At 38.3% G+C, this 17924-nt stretch overlaps 1 protein-coding gene across 4 annotated transcripts; it reads right to left on the bottom strand.

Moving 5' to 3' along the window:
- Positions 1-8848: 8848 nt before the first annotated feature.
- Positions 8849-17431, bottom strand: LSMEM1 (leucine rich single-pass membrane protein 1). Of its 4 annotated transcripts, none has more exons than XM_066319006.1 (5): positions 16587-17431; positions 15803-16126; positions 13962-14093; positions 10778-10915; positions 8849-9054 (listed from the first exon to the last, which is right to left on the bottom strand). In XM_066319006.1, the coding sequence occupies exons 3-5, from the start codon at positions 14086-14088 to the stop codon at positions 8867-8869; spliced, it is 453 nt and encodes a 150-aa protein (XP_066175103.1). In that variant the 5' UTR covers positions 14089-14093; positions 15803-16126; positions 16587-17431; the 3' UTR covers positions 8849-8866. The 4 variants fall into 4 exon arrangements, with proteins under 4 accessions (XP_066175103.1, XP_066175104.1, XP_066175106.1 ...); XM_066319007.1 differs by having other exon boundaries at positions 15803-16145; XM_066319009.1 differs by lacking the exon at positions 15803-16126.
- Between the last annotated feature and the right edge of the window lie 493 nt (positions 17432-17924).

Below are 17924 nucleotides of genomic sequence, written 5' to 3' on the forward strand. Positions count from 1 at the left end.
TGCTCTGGGATGACCCTGCTTGAGCAGGGAGCTTGGATCAGATAACCCTCTGCAGCCTCTTCCAATTGACCCATTCTGTGACTTTCATATGAAGTTGATGTTTTTGCAATAGGAACAAGAAAATACAGTGCATGAGTAGCTGGCAAGAAATTAACAGCAGGTGAGGACTACAGTCTGTGGTACTCATAAAAAGATCCCCCAGGAAGAGGCAACTTAATTAGAAATGAGAAACCCCGTAGCTTTTTTAGATATCTAACAAAGAACTAGATCTAAGCTATGCAACATAAATTATTGGAAACTACCATAAAGACTTTTTACTTGTCAAGGACACCTGGAGCTGGCAAGGAGAACCTAGACGGAAAGTTTTCCAAATAATTATTGCATGCCAAGTGATGGCATTAGTACTTGCTATTCCTAAGTAAAGGACAGAAGACTGTATAAACAGTTTGGGAAGGGTAAGTGTTCCTTCCAGTTACACTATAATACTTTTGTGGTTGCAAAAATGTGAAGACTGCTGTCCTTTAAATGGAAAAAGAATTCTCCACTGAGATGCACAGAATCATCATGACATCCCTTACAAATAAGATGCTTCACTTCCTGCCAAGATGGATAGCTAAATTGACTATAAATACTAGCTACAATTCCTTATATACTAGGATCACAGCTTCAAGAAGACAAGCAAGAGTTTGTCTTAAAATATTTAAAGCTGCAACAGGTTTCAATTGCTCAGAACAAAGAAATCAGTCAGAGGGCAGTGATCCAGTGAGGACTCAACCGAGACCAGAGATCCCCTAAGGAGAAAATCTGAATACAGAGGAGATTGCAATCTCTCAGAAATGAGAGGACTGGCCCATTTTGAACAGATCCAGTTCACTCTGTAGTGTGTAACTACTCCTTTCAAGAGCAGAAAGAAGCAGTTTGTTGGCTATTTTGGGAGGGCAAGTACTGTGTAATATTATCATACTGAGACATGCAGTGTAGATATTTCACTAGAATGATGGAAATTCAAACTACAAATCCCAGATTGTTATAGAAAGGGAAATGTAGCAAAGGTCCATAAAGCATAAAGTGGCATAAGAAATTCTTCATCTCAAAATGGATTAATAGATCATGGATATAAAATTGCCCCTGGTATTATGATAATTTTCCAGAGGGCCTACATCTCTTCCAAATCAATGCATATGCCTAAAATGCATGTGCCAAAGCCTCCATGTCAATGATTGTCTAACAGGCTCAGCAGTACATTCTCCATCAGCATGTGAATGACCGTTCTAGTCACTTTATCACAAATCTAAAGAAAGAAAAAATTATGCTGAATAGACTAGTGCAGATCCAAGTTAACCACCTCTCAGAAACCCAGCTCCCCAGCCTGGCCAATGCCACATGCTGAGCACAGGGCTTCTGCCTTGTCTGCCCCCAGACAGGACTGCATTTCACATACCCGTGGGGGCACCATAGACCTTCCCCATGCACACAACAGGATTCACTGCCCCAAAAGTGCCTGTTCCCCACCTCCAAGGTAGGATGAGGTTTCTCCTACAAGAGTACCTACTCCAGCTGTGCCCCATACATGACCAAAGCAGATATCTGAGAGGTTCATGTTTTCCAGGAGTGTCTGACTGATCTCTCTATCTTCATTTCTTGGTGCAGGCCTCACCTGTCTGTTTGCTTCCTTTCTTGCTTGCTTGCTTCCTTCCTCCTTTCCTTCCTTCCCTCCTTCCTGTGAAGGGGAATGCTGAAATGGGGCATATTTCAAAGGTCATTTACATTGTTTAATTCCTTTTTAAACTTGATTTGATCATGACCCCCCTGGGTGCCCAGCTGTAGTCTGCAGCAGAGTATCTCCACCAGCCTCAGGTAACAGTGTCAGCAGTGGTTGGATTGCAAATACTAAAAGTCCTACTGACACTAATGCATGTTTATGGTACATATTTACACGTGTACTAGATCATATTTCTCTCTCTTCAAGGTAATGTCTTTGACCAGCTGTACTTATGCCGACCCTTCTTGCTCTTTCTCCATCTGCAAGCCTGGTGAGTACATGACTCGACAACTTCCATCCAAAATGGCAAGAAGCATCTCAAAATTCATTAAAAAGGCATTAGCGCTGCTGGCGGTGAGTTGGGAAAGAAATAAGGCGAGAACCGTTGAAGAAACCTGGCTCCTCAGCCCGCAGACTGACCACAGGCCCTGTCTGCCGGGGCCCACAGCCCCGACTCGCCTACGCTCGCCCCCACTCCCCGACCGCAGCCGGCCGACCCTTCCCGGCCGACCCTTCCCCTTCCCGGCCGACCCTTCCCCGGCCGACCCTTCCTTCCCGGCCGACCCTTCCCCTGCCGACCCTTCCCCGCCTCTTCCGCAAAGGCGGGGCCGAGGTGTCCCCGAGGAGTCCCCGAGGTGTCCCGGGGCGGTGCTGAGGCGGTGGGGAGCGGTGTGTTTGCACGGCCGGGCGATGCTGCTCCGGGCGGCCCCGCCGCCCTCTCTGCACAGGTGCCTGGAGAAAAACACGAAATACGTGAGCAGCGTTAGGGAAGAGCTCTCAAATTCCTGAGGCGTTCCTCTTTTATCGGTTTGTCTCAACGTGTTGTCAGTACCAGCCTTCCTCGATGAGAAGGCCTTAAGTGAATCCGTCAGTATTTATTTATAGGTGCTGAATCAGTTCCCCGGATTTCATTCACTCCCCGTTCACTTCAGCGAGACTCGGTGTCCATAGCTGGGAATCCTCCTGCTGCAGATTTTCGTATGAAGCTGAATGTAGTTTCAAGCCAGGTCCTAAACACCAGGACCTCATGGAGCTGGAGAATTAATTCACCATATCCGTGCAAGAAATGCAACATAAAAGCTATTTCAGATCAAACCAGCAGCTCAAGCACACCAATCTGAATGCATGAAAAGACACAGAATCCATGTCATACCTTCCGTTAAAAAAATCACTACAAATATTTTTGTTATTACCTAAATATAGAATCATAGAATCATTGCATGCTTTGGGTTGGAAGGGATTTTACAGATCATCTAGTTCCGACCTCCTGTCATAGATAAAGACATCTACCACTTGACCAGGTTGCTCAATACCCCATCTAACCTGGCCTTGAACTCTGCCAGGGATGGGGCATACACAACCTCCCTGGGCAACCTGTTCCTGTGCCTCATCACCACCTTCACAGTAAAGGTTTTCTTCTGTATATCTCACCTAAATTTTCTTTTTTCAGTTTGAACCCATTGCTCATTGTCTCATCACCTTAATTCATGATGAATATCCACCCATATAATTTTGAGTACTCAGGAAGACTTATTCCGAAGAAAATGTTTCAGTGTTGCTTTAAGAAATAATTAAAGCTTAAGAGAGAAAAAAAAAAAAAAAACAACCACCCTCCAAAAAATGGGAAGTTAATGAATTGTCCATGAGTCCATGAGCTTTTGCTGAGGAGTAAAGGGTGTCTGGGAGTTTCAACATTTCGTGTCACCTTGTAGACAGACACTGTTTTCCAAAGTCAGTTATGTGATGAAGAAGATATTAAGATTAAATGAGCAGTGCAGAACTCAAAAGCAAACCCATAATTATTAATAGATATTTAAATTGGCAGGCAATCGATTTTTAAATTGTCCTTTCACCCTTGTGTGTTACGTGGTTTGCCTCACAGTGACAAATTAGCAGCAGCACTGTGCTGTGACTGTTTCTGCTGGAAGGTTCTCATTACCATTCAAGGGTTTTGCTGGCTCATCAGTGAGTCGTGGAAAGCATTTTGATCACCGAAGTGTGGCCCAGAAACCAGAGAAAGGATCGGAAACAGAGTCTATAAAAGCCTTTTCTTAAATTCTAAGATTGATTGGGTTCTTGAATAGGACTAAGTTCTTTAGCCTCAGTGTTATTATTTCTTATGTATCCCAGAGGAAGTGACAGTATGCTCACCCCCTCCATCCCTCTCTTTAAATCTTAGTATTCTTGTTAATCTGTCAGGAAAATAAGAACAGTAACATGTAATGGACTGAATGTGCTTTTTTTTTCCTTAATTGAAAAGAACAATCCCCTTAATCACAGTAGCACTGGGCTGAGATCTAAGGTTTTGATCCAACTTTCATTATTCACCAACATCTGCAAGATAATTATACTAGCAGCCTATAAGAAGATCAAGTTAAGCATCTTCTTGGGCAAATGATTTTCATTTACTAGTCAAAACATAAATCTATTTTTTACTTGCTACTTGGCATTTGTTTTAATCTAGGTTTTGCTTAATCAGAGTTCTAATTAGAACTACTTGAAATTTTGTCTGTCAAAATAGATATTTTTAAAACAGTAAAACTTTCATAGAGCATATTGCTTTGCTACCATTTCTAATCAGGTAGGTTCTGTATGTCAAGAACAGAAACTCCAGTCAGACACATGAAATTAATAAGATGACTTGGAATTTTGGACCAGAAAATCCATATTTGCAGGCAGTCTTGTGTAGTTTTACAAGATTATGCTTTGATAAAACAAAACAAAAAAAAATATTTGGTCTTTGAAGACTTCAAAAGCCCATGAAGCAGGATTTTGTTCTTCATATACCTTGTGTTCTGACAATAGTTCTTGTCTTTGATCAACATTATTCCACTCTGCTTATTTTTCAAATACCTTGACCATATTTAGGGTTCCTGAACAGTTTGGATTGTGTGCCATGCACAACACATCACATTTGAGAGCATGTGATCTAACAAACTTGTGACAATCCTTTTGCCACTTCTGGTATTTTCTCTTCTCTTTTTCCACATTCAGAGTTCACACATTGTCATTATTGTTTCTTATAACTTGTGTTCAGCTTTGTACTGTTACCAATGAACAAAGCATATGAATTGCACTCATACTAGACTTCAAGAATAAATGTTAGATTAAAATTCCAAGTATCTCAGAGGGCCAAAAAGCTTTCTCAAAGTTAAAATTGCTTTGCAGTTAGTATAATATCAAATAAATGAAAAAATGAAAGCTACAAGTTATTTTTCATGTTCACAAGGAATTCGTCAGTTGATAATGGGCTTAAATTTCATCAGGGAAAATTTTAATTAGACTTCAGGAAAAATAGATTCAACCATGTTCATTTAGTTGAACATTAGAAGAGGAGGCCCATGGACAGTCCAGTTTTTACAATGTGAATAGACAAGCCTCTGTCAGGAATTGTTTAGGTAAATTGAATGCTGCTGTCAGGCAGAGGGATGGATTTGATTGTCCCTCTTTGTTGTCTGTGCCTCATTTTTAGTTGAAGGTGCCCACCGTTCAGATTTCTATAACATTAGACATGGACAGGTGTCTATAGAAGATGTTTTGCCCTCAGTTCTTACCGGCTGCTTGCAGATATTAAGCTTGAGCTGTTTCATTCTAGAGCAACACAAGGCCAAGTACAAGCTGATATTCTCAAGGTAACACGACCCCAAGCAAGGCAAGCAAATGCCTGCCCCAGCTGACCCTCTACTATTTATTAATGTATATTCTCCCCACAGAAAATGTCAGATACTATTCCCTAGCCAGATACTGTCTGATGGTTTGAGGTTAACAAGAACAAGGGCTGATGTGGATATCTGGAAAAGAGTGAATTTCTCAGCAAGATTACCAAGGCAAGAAAGTATTTTGTCTACTGATATTACCTAACAGCTTAAAGATTCAGCCAGCACTTCAGGGATTGCCATGCTCATGCCTTTGATGGAAGGTGGAGGTGTATTATTGGTAAGTATTCCATGTTTTTCTCTTTGCTTACCAGCATTTTTCTAATATTGTCCAGGTTCATTCAGAAAATTCCCTGAAACCATGTTGTTCAGCAATGATTGTACTTGCAGCAGATGACTGTCAGTGGCATGTTGTGAAATCTATCTGAACCTTATGTGCATTCTTTTCATTTACAGTGGAATTACTGAAAGGTGAATGAATTACTTTGGGTAGATACCTCTACAGCCTGCAAATAAGAGAAAAATGGATGAAGCAGTACTACCAAGAACAGCAGTGACTACTGTAAGATGAAGCTGTCAGATTATCTTCCTTCGGTTGTAATATCAGACATTGCAAAGGCTCTTGAAATATGCAGCTATACAAGAGCTATCTTACCCACGTCTGCAGGAGACTTTGAAACATCCATATATAGCACAGTGGTTACGTCACATGCAGTTGGAGCTTGGAGTTTGCTTAGCTGTTTATTTGAGATAAGGATGATGGGCCTATGAACTGAGCTGAAATTCACTTCAGGGTCAGGTTTGTAGGAGGTTTTAAGAGTCAAGTATATGTTTATTTGGGACTACTTCACTGTCAGTAGATTAGACAGAAAAGTTCTCCTAAAAGAGCTTGTAGGGAGTCCTCCAGAAAGTGTTGATGGAGGGATTGTGGCACTCTGCTCTCAACCTTTGCTCTGAAGTCATATAGAAGCAGTTCTGACAGTAAATGGATATTGTTAACCATTGTTAACTTGACGTGAGAAGCCGAAGGCAGCCATAAGCACACACATCCTCTGTGTCTGCAAGTATCTCCCAGCAATAGGTGTGATTCAGCAGCACTAGCAGGATCAGTATTGGACCTTTGTACTTTTTCCATCACTGATCTTAATTGCTGATCACTGCAAGAGAAGAAGCAATTAACTATGAAAAGAATCATTTGAGGCCTCTGTCCTGCATGATACTGAGTATGCCTGTACATTGTTATGACTCAGCTGGTCATAAGTCTGGGGCAGTTGAGGTCACTCACCATCTTGCAGGACGAAACCATGGAATGAAACAAAAACACTTCTAATCAATAGCAGAGACAGAAAAAGTGGATTTATGAGTGCTGATGGAACAACCAGATTAAGAAAAATTGAGGGCAACATCAGGGAGATGAGGAAACTTTCATTTCTTTGGGGACTCTTGCTCTAACATACATTTTATTTACAGTTTCCTGCCAAAAAAAAAAAAAAAAAAAAAAAGGTCTATTGGCTCTTGATATCAGTTTCTAGTAAACCAAAGACTGCTCTGATAACTGCAGTTGCAATGAGGGATGTGACAAATCCATGTCTGAGCTACACTGAGTGCCAAATACTAGGTTTCTCTCTGGCTTACAAGTATGAATGTGTGTCAATGCAAGGCAGGAGCTTGAGAGCAGTTACAGTAGCTACAATGGGAGTGGGACAGATGAGAAATTAATACTGTCACTAAAAAGCAAGTGACAGCTCAGAGAGGAACAGAGAAGCAACACTGTAGGTTGTAATCATTTTAGTCTTTTATCATTTAACAACATTTACAGAAAGATGTTTGGGTTAGACTTCCAGGGTTCCTTTCCTTACAAGTTTTCTACATTTATTTTTAACATTCTCTGATAGCTGTATTAGAGTCACCTTTGTAAAAACTACTTGTGATGTCCAGAGGAGATAACTAAAATTGCAGTTGGGAAGTAACAGCAGGAGTAATAAATTCTTGAAACCAGTCTTCACTATTTTCATGTGAATAAATTGACAGTAATACAAGAGGAAAATAAAAATCAGGAAATAGAAAGAAGGTGATGTAAAACAGGTGTAAAGCAAAGCACTCATAATAGCAGGAATACAGTTGGTGAGCAAATCCAGGTAGGGTGATACCAAGAAATTCTCCTGGACTTAGTTCTTCACTTTGTTGCAGACAGTGAAGTAGTCACCACAGAAAGGACTATCATGAATTCTGGAAAAGAAGACTGCAATGCAAGCTGTTGACTTTGGTGACTTTTTTTGTAAAACTGTCCAGAAGAGATAAAAAAAAATTGGATGAGAATGAGAACTTAAAGTAAAAGAGAAGATGTTGGACATATTCCATAGGGTCAGCTGCCATTTCACCTTCATGATGGGAGTAACCAATTTATTGCTTGATTATGGAGGTGCCTTCTTAATGTATATTTCAGTAGAAGGTTCTGAATACTAAAAATGACAAAGCAACCCAGCAGTCCCTTATGTGATCACACTTTCATGTGTCTGTCTCCACAACTGTGTAAATTCAGAGAGGGAGGCTCCTTTTAGCCTCTGTGGTATTGCTTGACATTAAACCCATGAAGGTTCCAACCATATTTCATCTGGCCCTTCTCTGATGGTGACCAGCAGCGACTATAGGGGAGAGTGCAAGAACATGTAGTATTTTCCTCACATCACTTTATAAAAACACTTGGGCTTCACCTGCAAATTGTGAGTACAATGTATTGGCATTGCTATGAGATAGAGTGGCTGTGAATGATGCTGTGACGTTAGCAGACTGAGTCCTCTAAACACATTTTCCATGAAAGAACACTCACTATCAATACAAATTTGGGATGATTACGGCATCTTATGAAAGGGTTTCTTATTCAAGGTTTATTTTTGTTGTGCTCTTGTCGTTTGTGGGTTTTTTTCCCACAAATGAGTAGTATATCAGTATATTTAGATGCACAGAAGGGAAAATCACAAAACTAGACCAGAAATGGATTTATTTATAAGTTATGAAATCTGAAGTTATCCTTAAATATAAACAGTAATAGAAACAAACAGAAAGCTTGTACAAAGGTAACAGAAGAATGATTAAGTGAACAAGGTCATGCTGGAATCATGTGAATAGAACTCGTGATTTCCTGTGATCATTCACTTGCATTTGAAGTAAAACCCTTACCCCTATGATTTACAATGCACAGGGAATCTGGAAGTCTTGCCCTAAATTGACAATCTGTTGTTTACTGTGAATCATATGGGCTTAGTATTACAAATCTATGTCCAGGTAAAACAGCATAAAATACTATTTTATAATATTTATTTGTTTTTAAAATATTTATAATATTTTTCATTCAGCTGGCTGTTTCAGCAAACACGTTTCAGCAACTTGTGCACCATATGTGAAAAATCTGAGTTATGAATATGCTGAATTTCTTTCAAAAGAAGATTTATTCCCCAGAGACTTTGAGTCCAGTGTGGGTAAAGAGGTAATCACGAAGATCAGAAGGCTTTTCCTTAATTCTGGATTGATTTAGATGCTTTAATATAATATTGTTAAGTTTCTTCAGTTCTTCTATGTTCTTCTTTTCAGATAGTAGTCTGCTTGATATTTGGTCCACCTCATTTCTAGTTTGAACTTGAAAAGGAAAATGTACCACATTAAATTAGCAATATTTAAGTCAAAAGCATCATTACCCTCACTTGTATTCCTGTGAGACTTTGTAAGGAATTACAATGACAAAAAATATTAAACAGGAAAAAAATGGCAGAACCTAATAAGAAGTTATACATCTGGTGGGTTTACCTGCTCACTACATTCTTTTTTGCTTATTTGCTGGATTCTTTTGTTAGTTTAGTGCAGTGTAATAAAATCATATATGGCTCAAATAATTTTTGCAGTTTTCAGGAGCATATCCATCAGCGTCCACAGGGAAATATCTTATCAATTTGTGGTAAGTATGTGCATGTATTTCATTTTAAATTAAAGAAAAATTCATGCTAATACTGGCATTTTGAGGCCAGCCTCCTCTGACACAGCAACATGCACTTTTGGAGCTATTTTTATTTTGGGCTTCTGAAGTTAAAAAAATTTGCCCATGGGTTTTGAAGCTTAAGTGTAATAGCAACAATGCTAAATGCATGTAGTTTGCAAGCATCTCAGATAATATAACACACTATATCTACATGTATCTCATAAAGCATTGTAACATAAACTGAAACAGCACTGGAAATCAGTTTCAAAAACCACAGGCCTCCACCAACCTGAGCCAAAGCAAACTGCTTTAATTCTTGTAAGAAAGGTTTTCACTTTATAATTTTTCCACTAGAGAAACCCATTACTAATTTTTCTATACCAAGGCTCTACTTTTAGCATCTCCATGTTAAATAAATCTGAAATTCAAGTATGAGGTATTTTAATTAGGACAGCACAATCATCTTACTTAAAATCTAATTTACATTCTTTACTTGCTTGATATTTCTTTGATTGCCTGTAAAAAAATTTAGTCAAGGCTTAGAATTTCCTGGCCTAAAAGAAAAATCTGTATTTTTGCTATGTTTCAGCAAATTCCCTACTAAAGGATATAAGAAAATATACTTTCATATGGGTTCCAATTCTTTCAAAATAGACTAATAAATTGAAATAATGCACCTCAGATTCTGTTCAATAATATTAGCTCAGAAAACCCCAAGATGACAAGGGTTCCACCAAGCAGCCATGTCTTTAGCTAGGCCCATCTGATCAGTAATTCTAAAATTCTAATCCAATTCTAAAAAATTGGAACAGTAATTGTATCTACAGACTCAATACTACATGCAAATCTTGATAAATGTCTAATTCTTTTTCTTATGCTTAAGATTTTCTTAGTTCGAAATAAATTTCTAGTCAGTACTTTGATGGCAAAGGGTCAGGTCTTCCTTAAGGTAGCCTGATTTAAGTGCTAGTAGCCTGGGTGAAATTCCAGTTTCAGTGGAATGACCCCAGTACTGAGTTTTATCTGGGATGGAATGGAAGGCACATTGCCTATGTATCTCACTGCCATATAATTATCTTTAAATTTTAATTTCATTTCCAGTCAGCATTTTTAGCAACACATTATAATGCTGCTGAGATAAATTCTTCACAGCTGTTGAAGATGACAAATCCTTAGCACTAAGAATAAAATTGTGCCTTTTAGCCCTGAGAGAGTGTTTACCTGTGCTTCTGCCCCCAGGACCACAACCCAGTGCCCAGAATCAGCCAAAGCCTCTGACCATGCAAATATCGGAGTAACATGTTATGAGGTAGCATGACACATTTCAGCAAAGTTCTTTAACCAATTGTCCCTACATTTTTAAGAACTACTCTTTGGTTTACTTACATATTAAGAATATTACAAATGAAACAAGTGCCAAAGTGATGATCAAAGTAAGAATAAAGGTGATGAAGAACAAACATTGGTTTCTTGTGTTGCTCCCTGCCATACTTTCTCCAGTACCACCAGTGTTCTCTTCCTCATCTGTTAAGAGATGACAAAATCATTTGGTGATACAGTTTTTTAAGATTGGTTAGGGTAAGCATGACAAAATGCTTCTGGCTTCATGAAATGATGTAGAATACATCGTATATTTGGTCAACAGATTTTATTTCCTGTGACATTTCATGAAAAGGGAAGAAATCAAGCTTATGAACTCAGCTTGAATTTGGAAATACAAAAAAATTATATATCTTTTATAGCTGTTGGAACACGTTCAACAAAAATGTTTCTGTTGTTGAAATACAGTGTTTTCTTGATTGTGACCTGTTTTGTGGTTCAGAGTTTTACAGCTGTTTCACATTTTCAAAGGTTGCAATGAAGTTTTCATCAGGGAGATTTGTAAGGGCTTGATTGCATTTAACCTTTTCAAAAGGGAAGAAAGTGAAATTCATATTGAAAACTAAGGTACAGATTCATCATTCACATTCATCCTCTAGATATGCTTCTTTTTCTGTTTAATGAGAAGTATCCCTGGAATGATTAATTTCCCAAAGTAAATACCTAAGTTAAGCTCTTAATGTTGGATAGAATGAATGTAGGTCTTGACTGTTTTATCTTAAAACAAATGTTTTCAATATTCTTCTTCATCTTTAGGATTTTTTGGTTTCATTCCAGTAAAAAATTAGGTGCCTATCCTACCAATTGTTAAGAATAGGACAGACTCTCATATAGATTACATGTTGTCCTTTAAGCACAGGAAGAATGAGGGGGAAATGGAAAAGCACTTGCAATGCTGACCTTGAATCAGCTCAACAAGTCAGTTCGTTGCTTTTTGAAGAATGTGCTGCATATATAGGGAAAGTCAGCACTTTCACTGATAGAAAGAGTTGCAATCAATGCGAGGTGGCAGTAAGCCCCAAAGATAACAAGACAAGTGAACACCATGAGGAAATTCATGTGAATGTAAAAAAATTACACTTGAGCAAGATTTGTTTAATCTTAAGTTTGTATACTACTGTAATAACTTACAAAGATTTGGGTTATTTTTTGCTTTGGAGGGAGGAGGAAGCTAATGTAATTTCACTTTGGTGTCAGTCTCATACATACTAAAATTACATGCAAATTACTGTAATTTATCCTTCTGTAATTGCTGTCTTGCCATTCTGAAAGGGAGAGTAGTGTGTGCATCTGTGAAAAATGTATTTCTAGATCATGTTCTTGTTTTAGCTGGTGGAAATCTCTGAGGTCTTTGCAACTGAGCCTGTAGTGATAAAGCTGAGGAAAGGCTGCATATGCCATTACAGCACTTTAATAATGACCCTACTAGGACTGAGCAATTCACTGAGCTGATAGAGCTCTGGGAATATCTCTGTTTTTCTTTATTTTGTGTTTAACACACTCTGCCCATGAGTAAGCTGAAATATTTTCATATTTGTACTTTGAGGTTCTACTGTTTCCTTAGCATTCAAAACAAATGCACCATATACTAAGTGTCTGCACCAACATTGCTTTGTAATCAGAATTGTAGGAATAGGCAGGGCCTGCTACTGCTGCCTGCCAAGCACCCTAAGTTATCAGTAGCAGTCTCAAAAGTGGTCTGAACTTGCTCTGCCTTACTGTTTCATCAGGCTGAACATGCCAGACTGAAGTGTTGTGAGGAATTGGTAAGAACATATTCTTGTCAAACTGCAAACACTGCAAACATTTTATCAGCTAAAACATGAAATTACTGCATGGCTCCTACTGAAGCAACCAAACAGTATATAATTTTACACAGCTTTTGACAAGTCTCTGATTTTCTGGCAAAAGAACCAGAGTTTTATGCTGCTGAGTAAGGTAGCTGACAGGATGAGCAGACTCTCCAAGCTTAAAAGCTACATTAAAAGAATAATCCTAAAAGAACTAAAGGATTTTACAAATTTATGAAAAAAATACGTATTAAGCTACCATTTTTTACTGCTGAAATTTAGGGATGGGTATGCATGTGATTATTCGAGAGAATCACATATGTTTCAACATAACCTTATATATTCACCCAAAAAGTAAATAATACTGTCCAATAAAATTGCAAAAGAAAGCAAAACAGTTACACTAAAAGGAGTTTCTTTAACATTAAAATTGGTGTATGCCATTGTCTCATTTTCTATGTGTAGAAATGCCAATATCAAGATAATCTGCATATGAGAATTTTGTACTTTATGTCTAAAATACTTGCGTTAAATGCAGAAACCAGCACCACTCTAGTTGGTTGGATTAGGAAAAGTTTGGAGACTTGGAAACAGAAGTAATGTGAAAACATTTAAGACCCATAACTAGAAGCATGATTAAGTTATGACTACTCAAAACACATTTCAACATAGCCGTTGAACTAAACAATCCTTCATTCAAACTTGCCATTACAATAAGGGAAATAAAAGCAGACTCAAATACTGTTATGTGAATGCTGCTGAAGGGCTCCATGTTTTAACATATTCTCAGGTCACAAAGAACTCCGATTGTAGCTATTACTGGGTGAAAATATTCTTGTTGCTGTGAGAAATCAAAGGCAAAATCCTTATCACACCAGTAGAAATGTGGGAGCCATAAATGAAACTGTAAGTAAAGAAAGTCTGGAAAGTAAAATGCTTAAAGGTTTCACAGGATATTTCAGGTAACTGGTTTGAGTTCTTAGGAGATGCGTCTTAAAGGAATGAACAGAAATTCTTAGCTGCTTCTATTGCCACATATGAATTTTAGGCTTGGGAAGAGCTATGATGCTATTTATTTTGTAGGTGTAGATTGGGCATTACTACAGACATTATCCTGCAAGTGATCACCTCATAAATCCCAGCTGAAATGGAAGATAAGTTCAGGTTTGACAGTAAATCCCTAACTAAACGCAAGGATTTTCAGGAACCTAAAGCGGAAATACTCAGCAGGGGCAGCCAAATGATTGTCTGATCTGTCTAAATTATGCCATTTGCAATCTTTTTCTTACAATTTTCAGTAGAGAGCTTGGCATACCTATTGGCCTCTTAGGTTGCTGACATCAGTGATGCACATTATGGATTGTATATACAGAAATCCACAGATCACCTATCATACATACCTAGTGAATGCTGGGATTCAGCTGGACAAACATTTAGTTTGTTTAGGTTGTTTAGGGAATCAACTACATAAAGTTTTCCTTCTTCATGAGTATCAGGCAGGTTAAATTCCAAGGTAGGCCTCTCCATTGTCTCTAACAGAAATAATAATTTAAAAGGTAAATTAACACATGACTACAGAAAATAACTTGTAACAGTTGGTATCCTGTTCTAAGGAAATACTGAGCAGCCTAAATGATCCTTGAAATCCTTAAAAACCAGAGATTTGAAGGACCAGCACACTTACTAGATCTTGAAGGCAGGGATAGCTCAATACATAGCACTTGTTTATTCTTGGAAATCTCTGATGGTTAAAACATTTCATTTTTACATTTTGCTTTTACACGTATGTATGTGTATGGGGAAAGAGAGAAAGAGAAAAGTCAGTTTGGCTTTTGAATGGTACTTTTGATTTGAATGGTACCTATTTAGTATATTATCCTTTGATTTAGTGAGTACTTGGTAAGAGGTGGTGTGAGATCCTGACCACTGTGAAAAGTCAAACACTTCCAGAAAGGATGTAATTCAGGTCCTCTTCTCTCAGCATCAAGTAATTGTGAGATAAAGACATGGAAAGCAGGTATGAATGTAGGAGATAAACAACAAGAGTATCTGTCTGTTTACACACCTTAGAATATCACTATAAAGTTATTATTTGTGAAAAATGGAACAAAAAAGGTAGTCTTGTAATGCAGTTCTACTTCACACAGTTTTGGACTAATTAAAAAAATTTTTTTCAGACTAATACCCCTTGCTTCAAAAAAGGCACTGGATGAGGTTCAATTAGTAAAAACAGTTTCTCTGTATAGTCTGGGTCCATTAACTCGGTGACTGATTCTTAATATGAATACAGTTTTGGAAGATTATATATAGAAAATAAGCAGTACCTAGGAAGGTAGCTGCTATGTATTGCACATTATTCCTTATCATAAGGAATCATAAGAGCAAAAAGTCTTTTGCTTTTTTTTATACTACTCTGCAAAAATGTCTTCTAGAAACAAACTACACTTCCAGCCATAAGGAGATGCAGGCACCCTAAGTAGGCATGTTTGTCTACAATTGTCACTGATGACTCCCTATGTAATTATTGAAGAAAAATACATTTCTCCAGGGGATATCCCTCTTATTCTAAGATATACCTTTCTTACCTTAGAAACACGGCATAAATGTACATTTTTCTTGCTAGTGAATGTAAGGAGGGAGCCTCCACAGGTTAGTTTAAATTTGGAGTAGAACGCATGTTACCCATTTAGTATTTTATAAAGAATTCAAGTTCTATTTTATCTGCCAACATAAATCAGCACTTGGTGGGAAGCAAACCTCCCTGGATGACGTGTTAAGCATCTAAGGGGGATTTTTGAATCCTAGATGGGTGTAACTGTCCTCTTTATAAGCTTCTGAACCCCTGTTTCCTCTCCAAGGAACATAGAACTCAGTGTGACCAGATTCCTAATATAACACTTAAATTAAAAACCTAAAATTTGAGCCCTGATTGTTTACAAAAAATACTCACTCCTTCCCTCATCAAACCAAATGAACCAAAAGAAGATTGTTGTAAGAGCACACCACAAAATAGACGTTCAATGAGCCCCAGTAAGTCTGGAGCCCAAGCACTGAAACCAGTCCTGACAAGGAGGCTTGTTCTCCTGCTAGTGGAGACTGACAGGACTATATGGATATTTTCATATTTCTTTTTAACAGCTCATAAGAAAAGATTACAACTTATCTTTTTCTCTGTTCAGAAGTGTTGCTTCAAAGTACAAAGAAAATGCAGAAAAGCTGGCATAATAGGGGTTAACTTTACCTAGTATGTGATTTTTAGGTATGCAGCAGTAACTTCAGGACAAATGGCTGTGTCCACTGTCCTTCCTTGTAGAACATGATGTGGCACCAGACAGCACAGTCTGTGAGCCACATCCCCACCAGAGCTGGCTCTGCTCTGCTCTCTCCCCAAATGCATATCCTCAGCCAATGCAATGACGAAGCCCGGGTTTGAATGGTGTGCTAAAAGTTACCACTTCATGCACAAAGGCTTTTGGTTATTTTTAGATTCTGAAGAGCAGTTGTTTCTCTATTTTGATTAAGAATTCCCCACAGCTTCAGGGAAGACTCTTCTTAACAACTTGATCTGTAATAAATGTGAGTACCTTTGATTCATTAGTATTATGGATTATATGTTTCTGCACTTACTACTAATTATTTAAGTATTTGCACATGTAAACACAGTAAAGATTACCATTGTAAATTCAAAAAAGTTTGTATTACTTTTGTTTGATTCCACTGACATGGTGAAGGAGAAAGGACACAAACATCAGTGTCACTGGACAAAAGTATTGATTATTTTCCCAACAAACCAATCTAAACATTAGGAACTTCGCATTCACTTTATCTTTTACTTTAACCTTGCCTAAAGATTTTTTTCCCCCAAATACAACTTTTAAATTTTTTCTTAAGTTGTTGTGGTAAAAAAAAAACAAACCAACAAACCAAAAACCTTGGAATGAGAACACACTGAAAATTCTTCACAGAAAAAAAAAAGGAAATAAAATCTAAAAGGTTAAAAAACAGGAGAATGAAGCATTACTTACAACATAATTACATTCAGGTAATGTGCCAGTATGGAAGAAATCAGCCAGTGTTTTCATGTGAAGAAAACTTGTTCTGCAGTTCCTCTCTCTACTTTCAGTCCCATAGGAACCTGTCCAGTCCTGCAGTACCCATAAAGATAGCTATGAAACAGACTGCCCCTTTCAGTCTATATTTAGAGTTCAACTTGGCTAAGTATACTCACTTCACTGTATTAATCTACTAAAACAGAAATCAGCACATACACAGCTCTTTTTTATTATATTGCAATACTGATAATACCCCATCATGGAGAATGAGGGTTGTTACTGACTATCAGTTTCACTAATCTTTGATTAGTGCCAAACCTCTTAGGTTTAGTGCTTGCCTAAAATGCATTTACTATGCTGAAGAGTCATATCTACAACACTGTAGCAATGAGTAACCAGTTTGCTATGCAGAAGAGTCATATCTACAGTATTGCAGTCATGAGTATTTTAAGTCATAGACTTGAAAACCCAGGGTCTTTTCCCCCTTCTGCATACTTTATGAATTCAAGTGGGACAGTATTACATGGTGGACTAATTTGTCTGGCATCCGTAGATGTTCAAAAATCAATTCTGATGAACTGGTGGTGAGTAGTGTAATTGCTCCTTTACTGACAGTTCTTTTGATCACTTTTTTCCTTACTGACATTGCAGAAGGCAGTGTTACAGCACACCGTATTGACAAGCAGCTGACAAACAGAGGGAGTGCAGCTCAAAACAACAAATCCTTTCTGAAGCCATCCAATGTCTAAAATTCTGAATCCCTTTAAACTGCCCACAAATGTATTTCCCTTTCAGGAAACAACAGAGAATAAATTACCTGACTCGTATTTCCCACCCTGTCATGTTCTGCTGCTCAGAATTGCTCCCTTTCTGCAGGAGTCTCGTGAAAGTTCTCCCTCCAAATAAGGATGCGCAAGCCAGAAGGAAAAAAAAAAAAAACAATCCGTGTGACTTCCATTCCACAAAAAACTCCTGACACCACCATAATTGTAAGAGAAGGATAAAGCCTCTCCAGTTCTAAGCTTGAAAAGTTCTGCAAAGCCAAGCAATGTCTGCAGGGCTGCAGAAGAGCCACCTCTGCAACAGCCCTGGAAGCCACCTGGGTCACTGCGGCTGGCAGCTACAGTGTAACAGGGAAAAGGGCAACCATCTGCTTGGCCCCCAGCCAGGCAGTGCTGCAGAAACTCTGGGCACTAAGCTATCGAAAGTGTCTGGCAAAGAACAGCCAAGGGTGACCAGGCAGAAAGCAGAGGAAACACCAACTTGCTCGAGGGAACAGTTTAGCTCAAAGGGAATGGTCTTAGGCCAGGC

The sequence above is a fragment of the Sylvia atricapilla genome, chromosome 5, assembly GCF_009819655.1.
Source record: "Sylvia atricapilla isolate bSylAtr1 chromosome 5, bSylAtr1.pri, whole genome shotgun sequence".
In the NCBI taxonomy this organism is placed as follows: Eukaryota; Metazoa; Chordata; class Aves; order Passeriformes; family Sylviidae; genus Sylvia; species Sylvia atricapilla.

Excerpts from the sequence above, each read along its gene's own strand:
- LSMEM1 (XM_066319009.1), bottom strand. The coding sequence starts at position 14,088 with ATGGAGAGGCCTACCTTGGAATTTAACCTGCCTGATACTCATGAAGAA. Across the intron at positions 10,916-13,961 it reads TGAATCCCAGCATTCACTAG|ATGAGGAAGAGAACACTGGT; the intron begins GTATGTATGATA and ends ATCTCTTAACAG. Across the intron at positions 9,055-10,777 it reads ATTTGTAATATTCTTAATAT|TTCAAACTAGAAATGAGGTG; the intron begins GTAAGTAAACCA and ends TTCCTTTTCAAG.